This window comes from Brachionichthys hirsutus, chromosome 5 (genome assembly GCF_040956055.1).
Source record: "Brachionichthys hirsutus isolate HB-005 chromosome 5, CSIRO-AGI_Bhir_v1, whole genome shotgun sequence".
NCBI classification, from domain to species: Eukaryota; Metazoa; Chordata; class Actinopteri; order Lophiiformes; family Brachionichthyidae; genus Brachionichthys; species Brachionichthys hirsutus.
In genome coordinates this window covers 3,948,399-3,965,643 of record NC_090901.1, presented here as the reverse complement: position 1 = coordinate 3,965,643, position 17,245 = coordinate 3,948,399, and the positions used below count along the sequence as shown (strand labels likewise).

Sequence of the window (17,245 nt, the reverse complement as noted above, 5' to 3'; positions counted from 1 at the left end):
TTGATATACAGATGACATTCTATCCCTGCCGTGACAACATGGGCTCATTTCTCCGCTCTGACATCCGCTGCTGTGTGGGTGTTACTCCAGTCAAATCTATCATTTTAATGGAGAAGTAGTCAGACCTGAGGATTATTTGAGGGATAAATATATCATCGTCTGTTCGTTGGATATCGACCGGATGACATTGTGCCGCGACTAACTCTCTCAAGATGAATGTTTTAAGATACCATGCAACATATATGGATGAAATAGGCTTCTCATTGTAAAAGCATCCAGTGAGCGATGTGTAGCAGGCTGCAGAGGCATTTGCACATGGCTCAGATGAACTCTTTAACATAACCACAGAAGGATAATGAATGGAGCGATTATGTTATCCTTAGCGAGTATAAAGAAGCAATAGACCCATCAATTAAAAATCCTCAGGACTGCTCTTGTTTGGCACCACGGGTGTAACAAAGTGAACCATGATTTTAGCTTTTTCTAAATGTCTTTTGCACAGTAGATCTGATGCAACTCCAATTTGCCAGTAACTAGTGAACAGGGGCACAATGGAGTATTCTATCATATTGCTTAAACCGTAGCCTCTGAAAGCACCACTAATTGCATCTGGGATTTTGCGATCCAATCCCACAGTGCATTGCAGCCGGGTTGAGGAACAGGGGGGTGAATTAGAGGCTGGCGGGGTGAAGCTTCTGCTTGCTGAGGCCTTGACAGTGCTTTGTACTGAATGATTGTTCTCCAGACAGCTGACGGAGGTAGCGGCACACGCAGAGATGTTTGAAAGCCCAAAAGGATATGCGGCTGCATCATCAAAGTCCAGCAAGTCTTCCGTGTGTCAGGGGGAGATTAAGCTCTTCCAGAGAGGGCAACGCCTCTGATCACTATACTCAATCGATGGGATTTGAATAAAGGAATAAAAGATCAGGCATTGTGTATCTGTGCTGTGCAACCGCTGGAATAGGATTAAGGCATGTTGGAGCTGCAACAGTGACAGACGCCATCAATCACAAGTTCCCCACGCTAGTTATCTAAAGTTGATATTAGCCCTAAATAGGACACATCTGTTTGTTGGTGCACACTCCCTGACTTTAATTAATTCTCAAGTCATTTTATTTTTAGTCACCGGTTTTTCATTTGTTGCTGCTCATCTATGTATGTGCACAAAAATTTAAATTGCATCCTTCCTTTGCTCACAGTGTGGGGCTCACATACACTGTGATGCTGCAAATTAAGCACACACACACACACACACATTTGCATCCGCAGCAGAGCACACAACACACACACACACACACACACACACAAGTTTGCATCTGCAGCGGAGCACACAACACACACAAACAATATGAAAGTCACTGTGCAAACAAACTTTGGTCTGGTCCGGCCTCATTTTCCTGGCTGAGTTCTCTATCATTGGCCAGCGTCTCCTCCACAGGCTCCGTCAGATAATAGCTTCCTTTCTCTACTTTTCAAGAAAGAATGAGAATATTCCCTGGGAACTGAGTTCAAGGGCAGGTCTGTGTAACCCGGAGAGACAGCCTCTTGCCAAGACCTCGGCTTCAGATCCTGGAAATAGCGTAGCACGTTTCATGCCTGATTTGAACATGTACGTTGCGCTGCCCTGGAACCCCGCACCCTCGCATCAAACCAGGGTGGACTGATCCAATTCAAGTACTTGGACTGTCCTTGCTGTTTTAACCTTTACGTCCAACCCACCCCTGATTGTCCTGTCATCCTCTTGCATCAGAAAAAGTGATTGTTTCTTGACTTCAAGTCTGTTTTTTTTTTTCACCTCAGTATTGTCATCTCTCTTGTGGTCCTGTACTCTCCTGTTTTCACCCTTCGTGTACCACTGTAGGGCATAATTACTGCCTTTGCTCTCCTATTATTAGCCTAGCATTTAAACCTTCTCCCTGGTCAGATGGTCAATGCTTGAGGGTAATGCGTCACACTGCATAGGCACAAAAGGTAGCCAAACAATGCCTATTGAGAACCAGGTGTCATTGCAGTAATACCATTTGGCAGCCATTCACTATTGTGGCGTGTAGTTCTTGTGGATACAGTGTGTTATTGGCTATGGCTTCAATCACGGTGTGATGGATATGGTGTGTACACTCAACCATCCACCGGAGCATTTTTTGGCAGTCGTCAGGATTAGCGGGTTGGCGTCTGTGAATGACTCGTGTAAAAAGCACAATGGCAGATGAGAAAATATGACTGCACCACAACATAGAAAAAGCAAGGAGCATAGTTAGCAGCATAGCATAGCATCATTACAGTGGATCTTCATCATTATGCCGCATGAGAGAAATGGCTTTTTCTTTTTTCTTGTTTTTTTCAAAGACGACGTTCTCGGTGATCAAGCCAGCCTCTTTAATGATGTTTTGGAGCTTAGTGTTCACTGACAAGAAAGAATTTGATTGGTATTTTTGACGTTCAGTTTTTCGTTTTTAATGGGTGCTCTATTTTCAACATGGTATTACACAGAGCATCCAAATGTCCTGCACTCTGCGCTGTCACAGGACAATTGTCTCCCTGCTTGTGTCCAATTCAAGATGAATTCAGTGATGAAGCAAACTAACAAAATACGTATTCTGGCTTAACTGTTGAAAATAAATGATCAGATCAGAGTGTGATGATGATTGTCTTTCCCATTGCTTTCTTTCTGATGTATTTATCACTAAAAATACAGAATAAAATAAGAATTTGTATATCATAAAGCTGAGCAGCAAAGCCAGACTGGCTGATGGAAACACTTTCCATTAACTGCTTGGATTAGATTAATATATTTTGAGACCTTTTCTAATATATTCAATCATTCATTAATCTTGAAGATGATCACAATCACGGGCTATGCTGGAGTAGATCCCAGCTGACTACATGCGAGAGGCGGGGTACACCCTGGACAAGTCACCTGTTCATCGCATAAGTTGGTTTTTGATGCAGAAGTTGGTTTTTGATGCAGAAGTTGGTTATTGACAGAGTTCCCAAACCCCCACATGAGTCTTAGGATGGAGGAAAATGGTGGACTGAACAGGATAAGGGCCTCCGCGGGGTCCAGCTCAGGCCTCCTGCAGCCACAGCCGCTTGCCTCCTGGATAAGAGCAGCAGACCCCTGGTTTCTTTACTTACAGCACGCTGGAGCAAGAGGTCGCCACACACCTGAACCCTCCCCTGCACACAGCGGGCCGCGGGGCCCGGCAACACACAGGACAGCCGACCTGCTTTGACCTCTCCTCTGCTCTGGGCCCCTGGGAACCCGGCCAATAAGCTCAGGGACCACTCAAAACCTCTCTGTTAGCACACTCTGCCCCCTCAGCACCTCAGCCGGGGCGCGCAAGACCATTCCAAAAGCACACCGTCACAGAGGGACGTACACTGCAGACGTAAACAGAGACACCTAAACATTATATGGGCATCACATCCTGCCTCATACTAACACAATCTGTCACACACAGCCATGTCGTGCGTCTTCCCTTCGGCCTGTTTCATGTGGAGACAGGTAGGAGTGCAGCGTTTCACTGGTGAATATCTCCATCTTGTGGCCGATGCTTCATGCTCGATGTTATAGAGCAAACGTTCATTGTCTGGTCAGGAAGGTTCAGAGCACTGATTGGCTTTATGTCCTCATCTAATCCAGGTATCGTCCTTTATATAGCCAGCAGCAGCACAGTTTATCAGTGCACCTATGAAGCGAGAACAGATATTTCCCTGAACCAAACAAGTGAGTCGATCGCCGTCGTCGAGAAGATATGTTCATGTGTGAAATCATTTGTCCATAGCCTCCCAGGGTCAAGGAGGTGGCAGGGTGACTTTATCTTGAATGTCACTTTGTTTTTGGTTGGTTAGACAGTACCCTCTGCTGGATTGGCTTCTCGGATGAAGGCACAGGTGAGGCCCACAGAGAACCAGCCTCCCCTCTCCACAGCAGTTCCTCTGCTGAAACAGCCTACATTTTAATATGCAACATCTGTGCCGGGAGAGCCTTCCAAAATGGCTGTTCCTCAGAGGATGACGGTAGAGTCTGCTCAAACTTTGGGGTTGGGGCATTTGGTAACTGCGAGGTTCTGCACAGATGTTAGCATTCACAATGTCACTCTGTCCTTCGCTTCGGTACCCAGGGAGGTCTATTTTAAGGGAGGGTGATGTGTTTTCTTCCTTAGTTCCCTGCGATCACTTTATCTGCGACTGTCATTGCAACAGTTCTGCACAGACTTTTTCAATTGAACTGGGACTGCTGCCTCTGATCAGTAAGGTATGAAGGAGCGCTCTGCCTGCTAATTTATCATTTTGGGCTCACTATACAGCAGCAGCAGCACAATTAAAGCCTCAAATAGATACTCTAAAGAAAGTAAAGAAGACAAAGGCAATGTTTTATCTCTAGTCATTTCAGTTTGGTTTGGAGAGGAGCATTAGCTCTGTGTTTATGCCATGTTCTCACAAAGATTGGAGCATGCATCTGAGACAGAGATATCACGACCTAAAGGCTTCTTGTCAGTCAGATTAGTCAAGTGATTTTCAAACATTTGCTAGACAAGCTGCAAAGAATTGGAAGAAGAAAGAAAGAAGGAAAAAGAAGGAATGAAAGGCCAAAAGAGAGAGCGAAGGCAAAATCCAGGAGAGGGACACACGTAGGTTGTCTAATGCGCCGCTTACACAAAGAAGATGTTCATATTTAATGCTCATCATTAAGGCAGGTTTGGAGCATGGAAGACGCTTCTGCTATTTTCCCACACCCCTTGAGCCAAGTCCTTGTGACAGCTCTCCACTGCATCCCGGCAAATTATTCGCATGAGCTGGGGCGAACAAAAACAGCCCAGTGCGGGGGGAAGTGAGGCCCAGCCTCAGCTCCACTCCTATGATGAGGAGACACGTCACTTTGCATCAGCTCCAGCCCTCCAAACCACATCATCTGCAAGTGAGGAGAACAAGAACCGCCTCCGTGGGCAAAGGACAGTTGAAGAGAAAAAGGCATAGAGAGATTGGAAAATAGAGGAATTCTGGTGAGAAGAGAAGAGAAGAGAAGAGAAGAGAAGCGTAGCGTAGCGTTCCCTTGGTGAAGTCACTACCAATCAGTGAAACTGAAATATTATTAACTAGCAGAGCCATGATACGGATTTCTGTAATGTTTTGGCCAAATGATTTAGAATCGCCTTGGGCTTTAAACTGCATGACAAATGAATCATTTAGATTCGCTAAGTGAATACGGTGTTCCCGTGGGCACATGTGTAGTCTAGGTGAGAAAAATAAATAAATGAGACACACAACAATGCCTTGCAGTGCATCGATGAGCAAACTGCACCCCGTATTTCATTTCTTTCCTCAAATTACAGCCATGCTCAGAAACCCCCAGCATCTTACTGAAGAGATTTGATCTGTGAAATTCAAAGTGCCTGATTCAGCCAGTGGTTGGCGTTAAGGAATCCAGTGTCAAACGGAGTCAGTGCACTCTCTGCTGGACGCAACTAAACCTGCAGGACGTGTAACCTGCTAAAGGTTCACGAGGACTTCACAGCACACGGTGCTACCTGATTTCAGATGTTTAGAAAAGCACGGAATCCTGTGGCCCCTTTCTCAAGGATATATCACGGCGGCAAAGGAGACTTGAGAGAAATTGAGTTTCACCAAAATAAACCTGTCTTCCAAGATGCATGTGCTCCAAGCCTAAATTGGCCTATTTAAAGGCATAACCATAGACAGTCTTTGAATAATATTGACTTGCAAACTATGCCCAGGTCAAGGACAGGAAGCTAGACCATTCCGTCACAAGAGTAATGGAAAGTAAGCCAGATAGATATAGAGCAGGAGTGGGGGGGGGGGGGGGTTCTGCAACAAATAATGAATGATTGGATTTCTAGCATGGAGAGTAAACAGGATAAAGAAAAAAAACATGAATTCCCAATCCATCGACTGATGAATGTGCTCCTTTATATGGATGTCTTTTGTGATCGGCAAATATTAATTGCTTATCCTATTTTTGGACGTCATTCAGTTGTCATAAACACAAGCAAAGTCGTAACATAACCCGCAACATGTTAAGAAATAAATTGCAACATACTAAAATGTGAAATAATCTTATAATGTTGCATTTTTTTTAAGCCCGGAGTCCAGTAAATCCTTGTGATCCTTATGCTTTTTAATTCCTTGAAAGCCATACGATACTGTGGTGCAGCATTTATTTAACACACAGAATACATGCAGCATGTCTGTCTGAATCATTGCTCTCTTGCTGCAAACCACTCTGTACAGCAGAGCACTCTATCCATATTCATGTGATTTTTGCCGGAAGGCATCGGTGTCTACTAAAAATAGCATGCTGAGAGAAAGGGTCTCACACTGTTTATCCTAACATTCATGAGCACAGTCCCTGTGATTGGGAGTAAACATATGTCTCTATAACTGGAACCATATTTCACACTGTTGAGCAAACATTTACAAATAATTGCTGTGGGCCAGAATAAAGAGATATTTGAGGGGCATGGGGAAAATCAACAGAGTAGTGCATCCTTGAGTTTGCCTTTATTTGTTTGCGCACATCAATATCTCTGGATGGGTGGTGTGTGTGTGTGTGTGTGTGTGTGTTGGGGAGGGTTTGGGGATTTACTGCTGATGCATGTCCATTTCTGCTTTTGTATGAAATGTGCTTATGCCTTTGTATGCATGAGTGCAAGGGCAGAGATACTTCAACACGGTTGTTGTTGTTGTTGTTTTTAGAACTCAAATGAGTCTACAGAGGATGTACGCCTTTTCACGTGTGTGTAGACAATGGGAGTACATTTAAATCCCATCACACATGCCTCAGGTTTCCATGTGACAAATTGGTTTGAGCAGCTCAGAGTGAGTTGACTTCAAATCACCAGCAGGTGGCAGCACACACCTCTGCTCACGTGTTACTGATGTTCACAGAAGGTTCTGGCATGAATTGACTCTCGAGTCATTGAATTTCAGCAAAACATTGTCATTATTTGCAATTGCGGTTAGTTGAACGCAATTGCACGCAATTGAACGCAATTGAAGGGTTCTAAATTGTTCTTTGTATCTTTATACACCAACCATGAAAAGTAAACGTGAGTCGGAGTTGATGTGTATTCTAACAGATTTTTTAATCTGTAAATGGGGTTTTAACGTTCAAATGTAATATTATTTCCTGACCTCATTCTGTATCAGATCCAGAAGAAATTTGGTGGTGAGATAGAGGTCCTCGCCCTGTACGACTGTGTCAAATGCCAACAGTCAACCGAGATATTGAGGAACACATTTTAAAGCTCCATTTATTGCAATGTTATCGACAATTTCAATCCAGGATCTCTTCTGGATCATCACCAAAATGTAATCATCTGTTCCTGGTAACATTCCCTACATTTCATGAAAATTTCATCCAGATCCATCCAGAACGCTTTGAGTTATCTTGCTAACGGACGGACGGACAGACCTGGGCGGAGGTACCGGTAAATACCGCAATGTGGAACATCCCGTTAGTGAGAACTTTCTATTCTGGGCTGAATATTTTACATACAGATTCTGTTGGAATTAGTTTCAAGTGTATGCAGGCTCCTGCTAATGTGGCAAAGGTGCAGGTCATTTCCTTTTTGGAGAAATAACAGGCTGTGGTGCCTCAGGCTGCAGTCTGACTTCCCTACCGGACATGGAAACTGTGACAACTGTGTCTGGGAACTGGGAGAATGAGGAGGTGGCTGTGTGGATGGCCACTCCCTGATATGGACCAAACAGCATCCCGAATGAAAAAAGCATCCTGATATTTGTTAATTCTGAAAAACGATGTGCAAAGATACAGGTAACGATTCTAATGAATGACAACATTAGAAGCATTGCCTACCCCAAAAAAGACAGCAGAGCACACACACACACAAAAGAAGTGTCTTAATCCGATCAATTTAATTTGATCTCCTATAGAATCCGTTAAAATATGCCCAGATAAGCCCCAGAAATGAATTTTAGGATGAGCTCAGAACATATCATATTTTAAAGTCATCTCTTTACTGGTTTATTTGCCTCCTGAGCGCTCAAATAACCATAGTACTTAAAGCCCAGGGTACACAAAACATTAACACTACATGCACAAACACACACCCTTTTTCTGCACTTCAAAACCCTGTCATGTGTACCGGCACATGGATCGTCACGTGGCCGCAAACATGTGCCCTGCTGAGATCTGAGCTTTGTGGCCTTTGAAACTCTCTTTCCAACTCACTGCGCTAAACAATGAATAAATCTGAAGAAAAACATGCAGCCTTGTTGCTCCAAGAGAGAAACTCAGGGCAATGATTCAGCAATTGAATCAATTAAGGTTTTCATTAGAGGAGCAAAGTAATAATGCACTAAGCTTCCAGCTGATTATGACGCCTGCATTGCTAATCAAAGCACAATTTCTTTTTTTTTTTATCCATTGTGCATGTTTATTGTGACAGAAGGGCAGAGCAGCAAATGAAGTGAATAATTATTCAACACTTCACAGACACAGTCGTGTCAGAAACTGTTACGGAGCCTTTGATGCACTAAATCAGTCTGCAGTCAAAGCTCCTTCAGATGTCTTGGTTTATACTTATACCGCCGGCTCACTAAAAAAAAAACACCGGGACATAAATGATGCCATAGCAATCAAACATCATAAAGTAATCACCGATAAGGATGTCAGTGATTTAAATCTCTGTGATGAGGTAATCTTGACAACATTTTATTGTCACCCTTTTAGAGTTTTCAAGCCCTCCAAAACTTGCATGACAAATTCATCAGTTTTTTTTCGGTGAGGCCAGAGTCTCCTGAATTAGTGTTTTATATAAATCTATATATGTACAGTATCCTATGGAGAAGATGACTAAACTTCAGAGTCACTTTTAGTCATCTGTTTGTGGAAAAACTGAAAAAAGCTCAATTTAAAGAAAACCAGGCAGAGTTCGGTGAATTAAAGGCAGAGTATGTTAGGAATTGTAATATTTAAAAGGCTGTTTTATCTTTTGTTTTGTTTTTTATATAGTACAATACACAATACAGCCACATCAAATAAGGAAAACCAAACACATCTACAAGCTAATATTTCACCTAATGCCACAGTAAAAATGACATCTTAAGAGCTTTAGTAGATCGTTAGCTAATTACTTTCCCGCGAGCGGAGCGTCAAGCCTGACAGCTACATTCGCGGCCCCATTTGTTCAACCACAAAAACAGCCCACAGCTAAAACATATTAAGATGTACACAATAGCACCAAAGTAAAACGTTTACCTTGCTCAGTTCAAACAGGGATGTGAAGAAAAATAAGTTGTTATGGATTTGCGCATAAAATTGTACATTGTACAATGTCGTGTAATTTGTTCTCTGCGTTTGACCCAGAGCAGTGGAAAGCCTCAATGGTGGCCGGGGAACAATTATCTTGGTCAAGGATGCATCAGCACATAGCCTAGGCCCGAGCCTAGGGGAATAGGGGATTGGACTGCCAACCTATGCCGCAGCCATCCAGTATACAGACTCAGATTTACACACGAGATGGAAGGCTGGATCAGAAACAGGCAGTTCTTTGCATATCAAAGCTAAAATGACTGCAGTCTGAGACCACCATGAAAAATGAGGCTTATGCTAATTTGAAAATGCCATTCGAGAGCTTGAAATGCAAATGCTTGACGGTTGAACTCAACTACCTCTCCTTGGTCAAAGTGTTTCTCTCACGTAGGTCTTCCTACACAGGTTGTAACACCCAGTCTGTATCAGCTGGTTGCCCAGTAGGCCAAACTGGAAAACAAAGACCCATCGCAAAGCTTTCATGTTTGCTCTCAGCTGAATATCGTGACAAGATGCTGTGTGTGGACCGTGTCTTATCTCTCATCCCTGATGCGTTGTTATATTTACAACCCTTTTATGAATCATTAGATGATGCACTTTGTCCATGCCTTGCTGAAAATTAATTTTTGGAGTATGACTGATTAAAAGGACACGACGCTGCTCGTTCCAAGTGAAGACCATTGTCCATGCCTTTAATAACGCTGAAGTAAATATAAAGTCAAGGACAAATCACGTTGAGGGAATGGGGACAATGAAGCCCCTCTGAGGTTTGGACCATGGCTGAGTAAGTGGCTCATATAGTGAGTAGGACTCCTTAGATGACATTGACAGTCCCTTGTCCTCACTTTACTGTATTCTGCCCACCCCGACAATGTAATTATAATTATATGTGCATGTGTGTTTGACTCTTGATGGTCCGTACATTCCCTGCTGCTTCATTTGAGGTGCACAGGAAGAATCTATTGGTAGCTGCCTTTGAGAGCAAGCAGCAGCATGACAGAAGCTGAGATGCGTCTGGATCGAACAGGCGGGGACAGCCTCGATCAAATTGCGTGTCAAATAAAAGCATCTCACACATGAAAGACTTGATGGTTCCCCCTAGAGCTGGGCCTCGTTGCCATGGGAGTGGAAGGTGCTGTTGGAAGAGGAAAAGCACAGAGAGACAGGCAGGAAGGAGAGGAGCGTGTCATCTTTCCATGTGCAGTACCGAATCATGGGCATGTTTATTCTGCACTGAGATTAGCTATGTTTGTCACTGTCCTGTTATCACAATGTTCTTATATTAGAATTGTGTTACTACTATATAGGTCGGTCTAAAGTTAGCTCTGAGCAAATAAATTGGGTCTTCCCCCACCTGTGCAAAGACTAATTACCGCTCTGTTTAATGGCTATTCAGGCAATATTGTGAAAGCCCTATCCTGATTGTCCTAATGCATTTAACCATCCCACCGACAGATGCCTGCTCACAAGTGGGTTCAGGCCCTGGTGACGTCTGAGAAATGGATTGACATAAGGTCTGATCATTTGCTTGCCCTTTTTTACTGATGAACTGTCAAGATACAAAATAACCCAACTGCCATAATAACTGTGAGTAATTGCTTATTGTCAAGTCAGACCTCGCTTCTGTTTATACAGGTTTGATTGGATGTGAGGAAGTCAAACCTGCAATATGTTTGGTTGTTATGTACCGAGCAGGTCACCGAGGAGTCAGCTCCATGCAGGGCTGAGGTGCATGAGTGGGCAAGAACGGAGCAGGTGCACAGGCTAAGTGAGTGTGCTACGTGCAAATGCAGCTTTGTGTGACTTAAGGTAAACTGGGAATGTCTAGAAGAGAAAATAATACGGATATTAATTCTTAAAGAGATGTTTTAGTATATCAGGATGGACAAACAATACAATAAATCAAATAGAACTATCAATTGAGTGGAACATTTAATCAGATTAAGCATTAACTGATTAACTCAACCATGAAATAGATTTCTTTTTATCACAAATATTGTACTGTGAGTGATCAGGCAGAGCGGTAGGCTTCGAGCTTCGTCAGACATTGCCAGTTTGTGTGTCTGCGTGATTCTCTCGGTCAGATTTGCTTTAATTTCATCAGATGCTTCCTCGCACAAACCGATGCCGCAGCTGAAACGTAGCATGCAGCCGGCTCATTACTTCAACTCATTTGGCGCAAGGCTTATATGCCAAGGCCGTGTTTACCAGTCTGAACCAAGGGCTATAAAGTCATTGGCCTGAGTCGCTCACAGCATCACCGAAGACATAATTGAATGGTCTGACCTCTTTTGATCATCTGATTTGATGAAAGTTGAAAGGTCTTTCTTGCTTTAAGTGTATATTTGATGTCCACAACTTGAGCAATAGCAGATAAATATCTCCCATTATGTTGATTTATGTGCATTCAGGCATCAATTTGCCTATTGTGTCTATGTACCCCATCATCTATGTTTGCTTGAAATATCTGCAGGGTATATCAGTAGTGATATTAAGGCTAGTTTAAGGCTTTAAGGCTTCCTATCTAACTTCATAAATCCAATTCCAAAACAGTTAAATAAATAATAATAAAAATATAGAGGTAAAGGATGTGCTGCAGGTGGAATCAGTCAGTGATGTTTACAATACATATATTGTGCTGGTTAAAACAGTGAGTGAGATAAGGAAACCGGGCGAATGCACACATTTAATTAGGAGGCTGTAAGGGAAGGGGATAGTGTGGATTTCTTTGTATGAAAACATTTTCTTTTCCATTTCAAGTGACCAAAGAGCAGCTAATCTGCTCGGCAGTGAACAGAAAAGGGACTTTCAAAACATCTAAGTTAAGGCAATAGTTTCTAAATATAGTCGTCGTCAATTCCAGCTCGTTACTTTGAAATTGTAAATGTGCATTAGCTGGACAAAGGCATCCTGGTGAATGAAGGTAACTAAGCAACTGTTTTCAAACACTTACGCCTGTGCACTTCCCCAATGTGCGTTTTTTGTGATGCACCACTCTTAAGGAGACAGATGTGTCATACAGATGATGTATGTACTTGCTATCAGCACTAAAAACGCTGGATGTTGTGTGGAAACAGCCCAAATGCTGTATTTCAATTTCATAGTGTTGCAGTGTGTCTGTCTTTATGTGTACGAATGCGTGGCAAAAAATAAAATTAAACCAATAGTACAGGATGTTTGCAATATCTATTTTTATTTTATTTATTTACTTTTGAAACAGGTCAGAAAAGTATTTAATATCAATAAGTTTAATTATAAAGTCAAAGGCAGTTTGGTTGCACAGAAAGGGCAGCACTAAAGATTCAGCTTTTACAAGGAAGCAGAATTTTGAAAAATGATGATCAGAAAGCGAACATGAATGGCTACTGCTTTTATTCATGTCCACTGATAGATTACATTTTTGTATGGGCGGCACCAAATCCGGCTCAAGAGCCTAATACTGCAGAAACCCAATGTGCTACATCGAAACCAACACTCCTGCTCCTGTGAACGTGGATAGATCCGTGGAAATCCCACCGAATCCTGTCAGCGGTTGACCAGCAAGGAGGAATCACAGGTAATTCTCTTTTATTACAGGGTAGTTCACAGCAGAGTCAACAATCAAGACAAAAGTGTCCAACAACACCAGAATCTTCACAGGTTCTGGAAACACGTTCTGCGCTGGGAGATATTGATAGACAATGCAGCTCGTCTGTGTGGGGCGTTTAGTTCTCTTTGTGGGAAATGACATACTCCTCTGCGGCAGCACAACAGCCACGAATTAGAAACGCAAAGCCCTTATTTCCATCAAAATGACTGAGAGGGGATTGCCGGTTGTTGTGGCTGAATCTGTTCAGACTGAAGGTGGATCATGAGCTATATTTGTCCAAAGGCTTTCATCACTATTTCAATCCTAACAGCGAAACATAGCAAAGCATTTGCATTTTAAAGCCTAGCGTCTTTGCTGTCATTGAGCCTTAAAGCCAATCTTTCAGGAAGTTATTATTATTACCTTGGCTGCAGGAGCTATTTATGTATTACTGAGTGCCTCCAATCCATTCCCATTAAGGTATTTTGTTTCGTCACACACTGTATCCAGCAGCAGGTGTCAATTCTCCTATCAGAGCTTTCCTCAGCCCAGAGGAAACCTATTAATCTTTAACTAGGACCTATAGTGGCAGCCAGCACTTTTACGCTTGATCTTTATTGCTGAAAGCAGCAGGACATACTTGGCTGGAGCCCACATTAACAGCTGATTTGTCGAGTTGAGTAAGCACACATGTAGAGATGTGGTTTGGTGTTTGGCTCTTTAAAAAGACGCCTGTCTGGGCTCATATTCTATGTTTTAAATTGAAAACTGCTGTTTATTTTGAAAAATCCATGACAAAATTCTCATTTCTTTATTTAAGCTTTTTAGCCACCCACATTCTTTGGAAATTCTAAGCATGGTTACTTTCATTGAGGGCTGCAGGTAGTAAATTGCCCTGCTTAGTTTAGGCAATGATTTTAATCCTGAGAGCTCCATTTTGCAAAAGTCAAGTGTTTGATTATAAAGAAGTAAACCATCTATATTTAAATAAATTATCTATCTCCGAATTAAAATATTTGCAGGTTTGACTGATAAACACTATCACCAACATTGACTACTTTGAGGAAAAACCAATAAAACATGATATTCATTTTGTAGAATGTGCGTTGATCAGCTTCAGCTGTTGACAGTTTTGTATTGTTGTCGGTAAAGGAGACGATAAAATTCATTTTGGGCATTGATGAAAATTAAACAGTGAAAAATCCACCCCTGGGTTTCAGGTTTCTGATGATATTTTTAATCGTTGGAAAGGTCAGAAAGAAAACAACAGGCTTAGGGAGAAATAGGAGAGGCTGGTCGTGTCACAGCAGCTGATGCTGCAGCCACACGAACAAAATGAGGACTCAAACATCATCATATCCACAGATTTTTGTTTAATTAAGCAAATTACATGCCGAACATGAAAACTAGTTTGCTTTTCCACAAGTGTATCCTGAGCACTGAATTCTAAAATCATACATATTTCGGTTTGACGAATGATGATGACGAACAACCTCAGTGTTTTCCAAAATGCCATCATTAGAAAATGTCCTTTTACAATACAAAAAAGAAATAAATATTCAATTATATTTAAAAATAAATTAGCTGAGGCTCATCGCTGTGGCATCTTAGCTATATTTCATACCACTTTCGTTGATCTGTGCACTTTTTACGGCTTTTATTTTCCTTTCCATTTCTAATCATTATTTTTTGTGTGTAAAGGACATCATTTAGAGAAGAAAAAAAAACACTCAAGGGAAGTACTTGGGTTTAAAATGTGACAATACTTGAAAGGGGCAAGTCGCAGTCACCAAGGAGATAGTCTCTTTTCAGGGTGGACATTTTGTTCACCACTTTGAAGCGAAGCGACCACTGGCTGACGTCTTCCTCTGAGATGCTGTCAAAGAAGAAATCCTCGTTGAAGATAGGATTACGGCTCTTTCTGATGACCGTGCTGCGTTGCTTCTGCAGTTTTCCAGGAGCCAGAGAGAGGCTAACGCTGCAGTTGATAATCTTGGGGTCTACTGAGAGAGGATAGAGCCCCTCGACGCTGATCAGTCGAACCCGTAGCCTTTGGTTATCTGAGCAGTACTCTGCTGAGAGTCGCAGGCTGCCATCTTTCCCTATGGGCGCCATCCTCTCTTTCATGACCCTCTCTCTGTGCAGAGTCAAGTCCATGGGGAACATTGTCGGGGGCGCCAGGCTGCAGCTGCTGGGAAGGCCTTCAACTAACCCCTCTGATGCCCTCCTCATGACATTGGGGCTATTGTCTGTGGAGCTGCCTTCGTCTGTAGAGAGGGAATTATTCCTCGACAGCATTGCCTTCCTCATGTTCCTTGACAACAGCAATTCGTGGCTCAGCGCTTTAAAGAGGGAAGACTTGGGAGGGCACCTGGTCAGCAGTGGCGAGCTGAAGGGAGAGGATTCCGTAGAGGAAGTCGTGTCGCTCTGGGAAAGCCGCGAGGCGAAGTTGTTGAGACTGAATGAGGAAGGAGAGGAGGAGGGTGAGGCGGAGGAGCACATGCTGGATTGACTTCTGGGCAGCAGCAGGGGAGAGGAGGCAGGTTCACAGTGGAAGAGCGATTCTTTCCTCCTAGTGTGGGGGCTTTCTAATAAAGTGCAAAAGCCATAGCAGGTCTGAGCTTTGGGCAGGTGTGGAAGAGATAAGGCGGCCTGACTCTGGGGGTCTGCATTGGTGGTCTCCTCATCACTGCAGCCATCATGGGGGCTCTCATCCACACTCTCCACTTGAATAATGTGTGGGTTGATGGACTCGTAGCATGTCACCTCTATTTCAGGGCTAGCCCTCTCACAGGGAGATGCCTTGGTAACGCGAGCAGCTCGGCTCGGCTCCGTGTTCCTCATCTCCTGCAGGGACGGGATGGTTGGGGGGATGCAGAATTCTGGGATGTTGTCAGGGGTGATGACATTCGGACAAAGAGAAATCCTTTTGAGCCTGCTTCCCCTTTCTCCAAACATGATCTCGTTGATTTTAAAGCCCAGTTCTGCTGTTGAGAGAGGCAGGTTCGATCTCTCCACGGACACACGGATCTTCTCCATCACCCACATGGATCCTGTTGTCGATGTCAGGAAGATCTGTTTAAGATCAAAAGGATGAATTGCTCAGTTGTGGTTTGAAATCAAATCAACAAAAGAAAATTATGGCACAAATATACTGTATAATATCCTTTTAACTTTTCAGAAAATGTTTTCTTACCTTATAATCCAAGTATATGAACAATCCACAAGGTTGTCCTGAGCGGGATGGACCTAAAACTGCAGTCTAAACTTCGGGATGATTTGAGAACATCTCAGAGGATCTCTTCGCAGTCGATGAAGGTTCTCCCTCGTCAGGACCTGCACATCTTTGGCTGTTTCAGAGACAAGGACAGACTAAATGAAGGAGGAAACCAGTGAATTAAATGCACGCCCACTATGCTGTTCCAACAGGATCCTCCCTCCTACCTCGGCCTCCGGTTCCCATGGAAATGTGCAAACCACAACAGAGCTCAATGCCCCTCTTGAAGCTGGGCCACTGTTCAGCAAGATAAGCTTGCTCTAACTGCAGGATGACTGTTCCAGAATCAAATGGCAGGCTTTTATTCCATGTGTTTGTCTTACCGTTTACTGAAGTTAAATGGTGTAAACCTTCTTGTGTGAGCACAAACAAGGTGATTTTGATACGATTATGATTTGGAACAATTTCAGTGTGCTTTGCAGTACCGGTTGGCAAGGATTACAGCTGGCCCTCAGGTCAATGAGGCCTTTGTTTCACTGAAAAAAATCATGTGCCGTTAAAGTGCCTGTGGAGAGAACTGTTGGCCGAGGCTTCTGGTATTAGTATATGTTTCAACCTTTTTATTTCCTCAGTTTGCTTTTCAATGATGGTGCTCATTTCAACAGAAATTATATCCTGGATACAGTTTTACTTCTGCATCATCACTTCACTCAGGAAAGTCAATGTAAAGTTTGTGTGAGTCGATGCGGAAGTCCCTCTCGTTGCGACTGATATACTGACAGGCTGAAGTAAAGTGTATTCATCCATCTAGCAGCAAGTCGCTGATAATTACAATGTAGTGCAGATCACAATGTCTCCTTGGTGTTAAGATGGACAGCAAGAGCACTGAATGCTGCACATGTACTGGCATGTCGGTGCTTCCCTCTTGTGGTGGACGTGAAGGCGCTTTGAGGTGTCATTGATGAGCACCGAACATGACAGGAAGCTGTATTGATGATGGGACGGCTACAGCCTGCATTTGTTCCATGTACTTCCTTTGCATTTCATTGAAACGCAGCGATGGAAAGTGGAGAGATCGATTCCCAACACTCTCCACCGTGCCTCGGCCAAGGTTCAAGTGGAGTTACTTGGTTACCGTGTATTGCCAGGTATTAAAAGCTGG

The 17,245-nt window shown here is 43.1% G+C and overlaps 1 protein-coding gene across 1 annotated transcript; it reads right to left on the bottom strand.

Annotated features, from left to right (window-relative positions):
* Window positions 1-14,615: 14,615 nt before the first annotated feature.
* Window positions 14,616-15,914, bottom strand: c2cd4a (C2 calcium dependent domain containing 4A). The gene has a single exon (XM_068739917.1). The coding sequence runs from the start codon at window positions 15,912-15,914 to the stop codon at window positions 14,616-14,618; it is 1,299 nt and encodes a 432-aa protein (XP_068596018.1).
* Window positions 15,915-17,245: the final 1,331 nt, after the last annotated feature.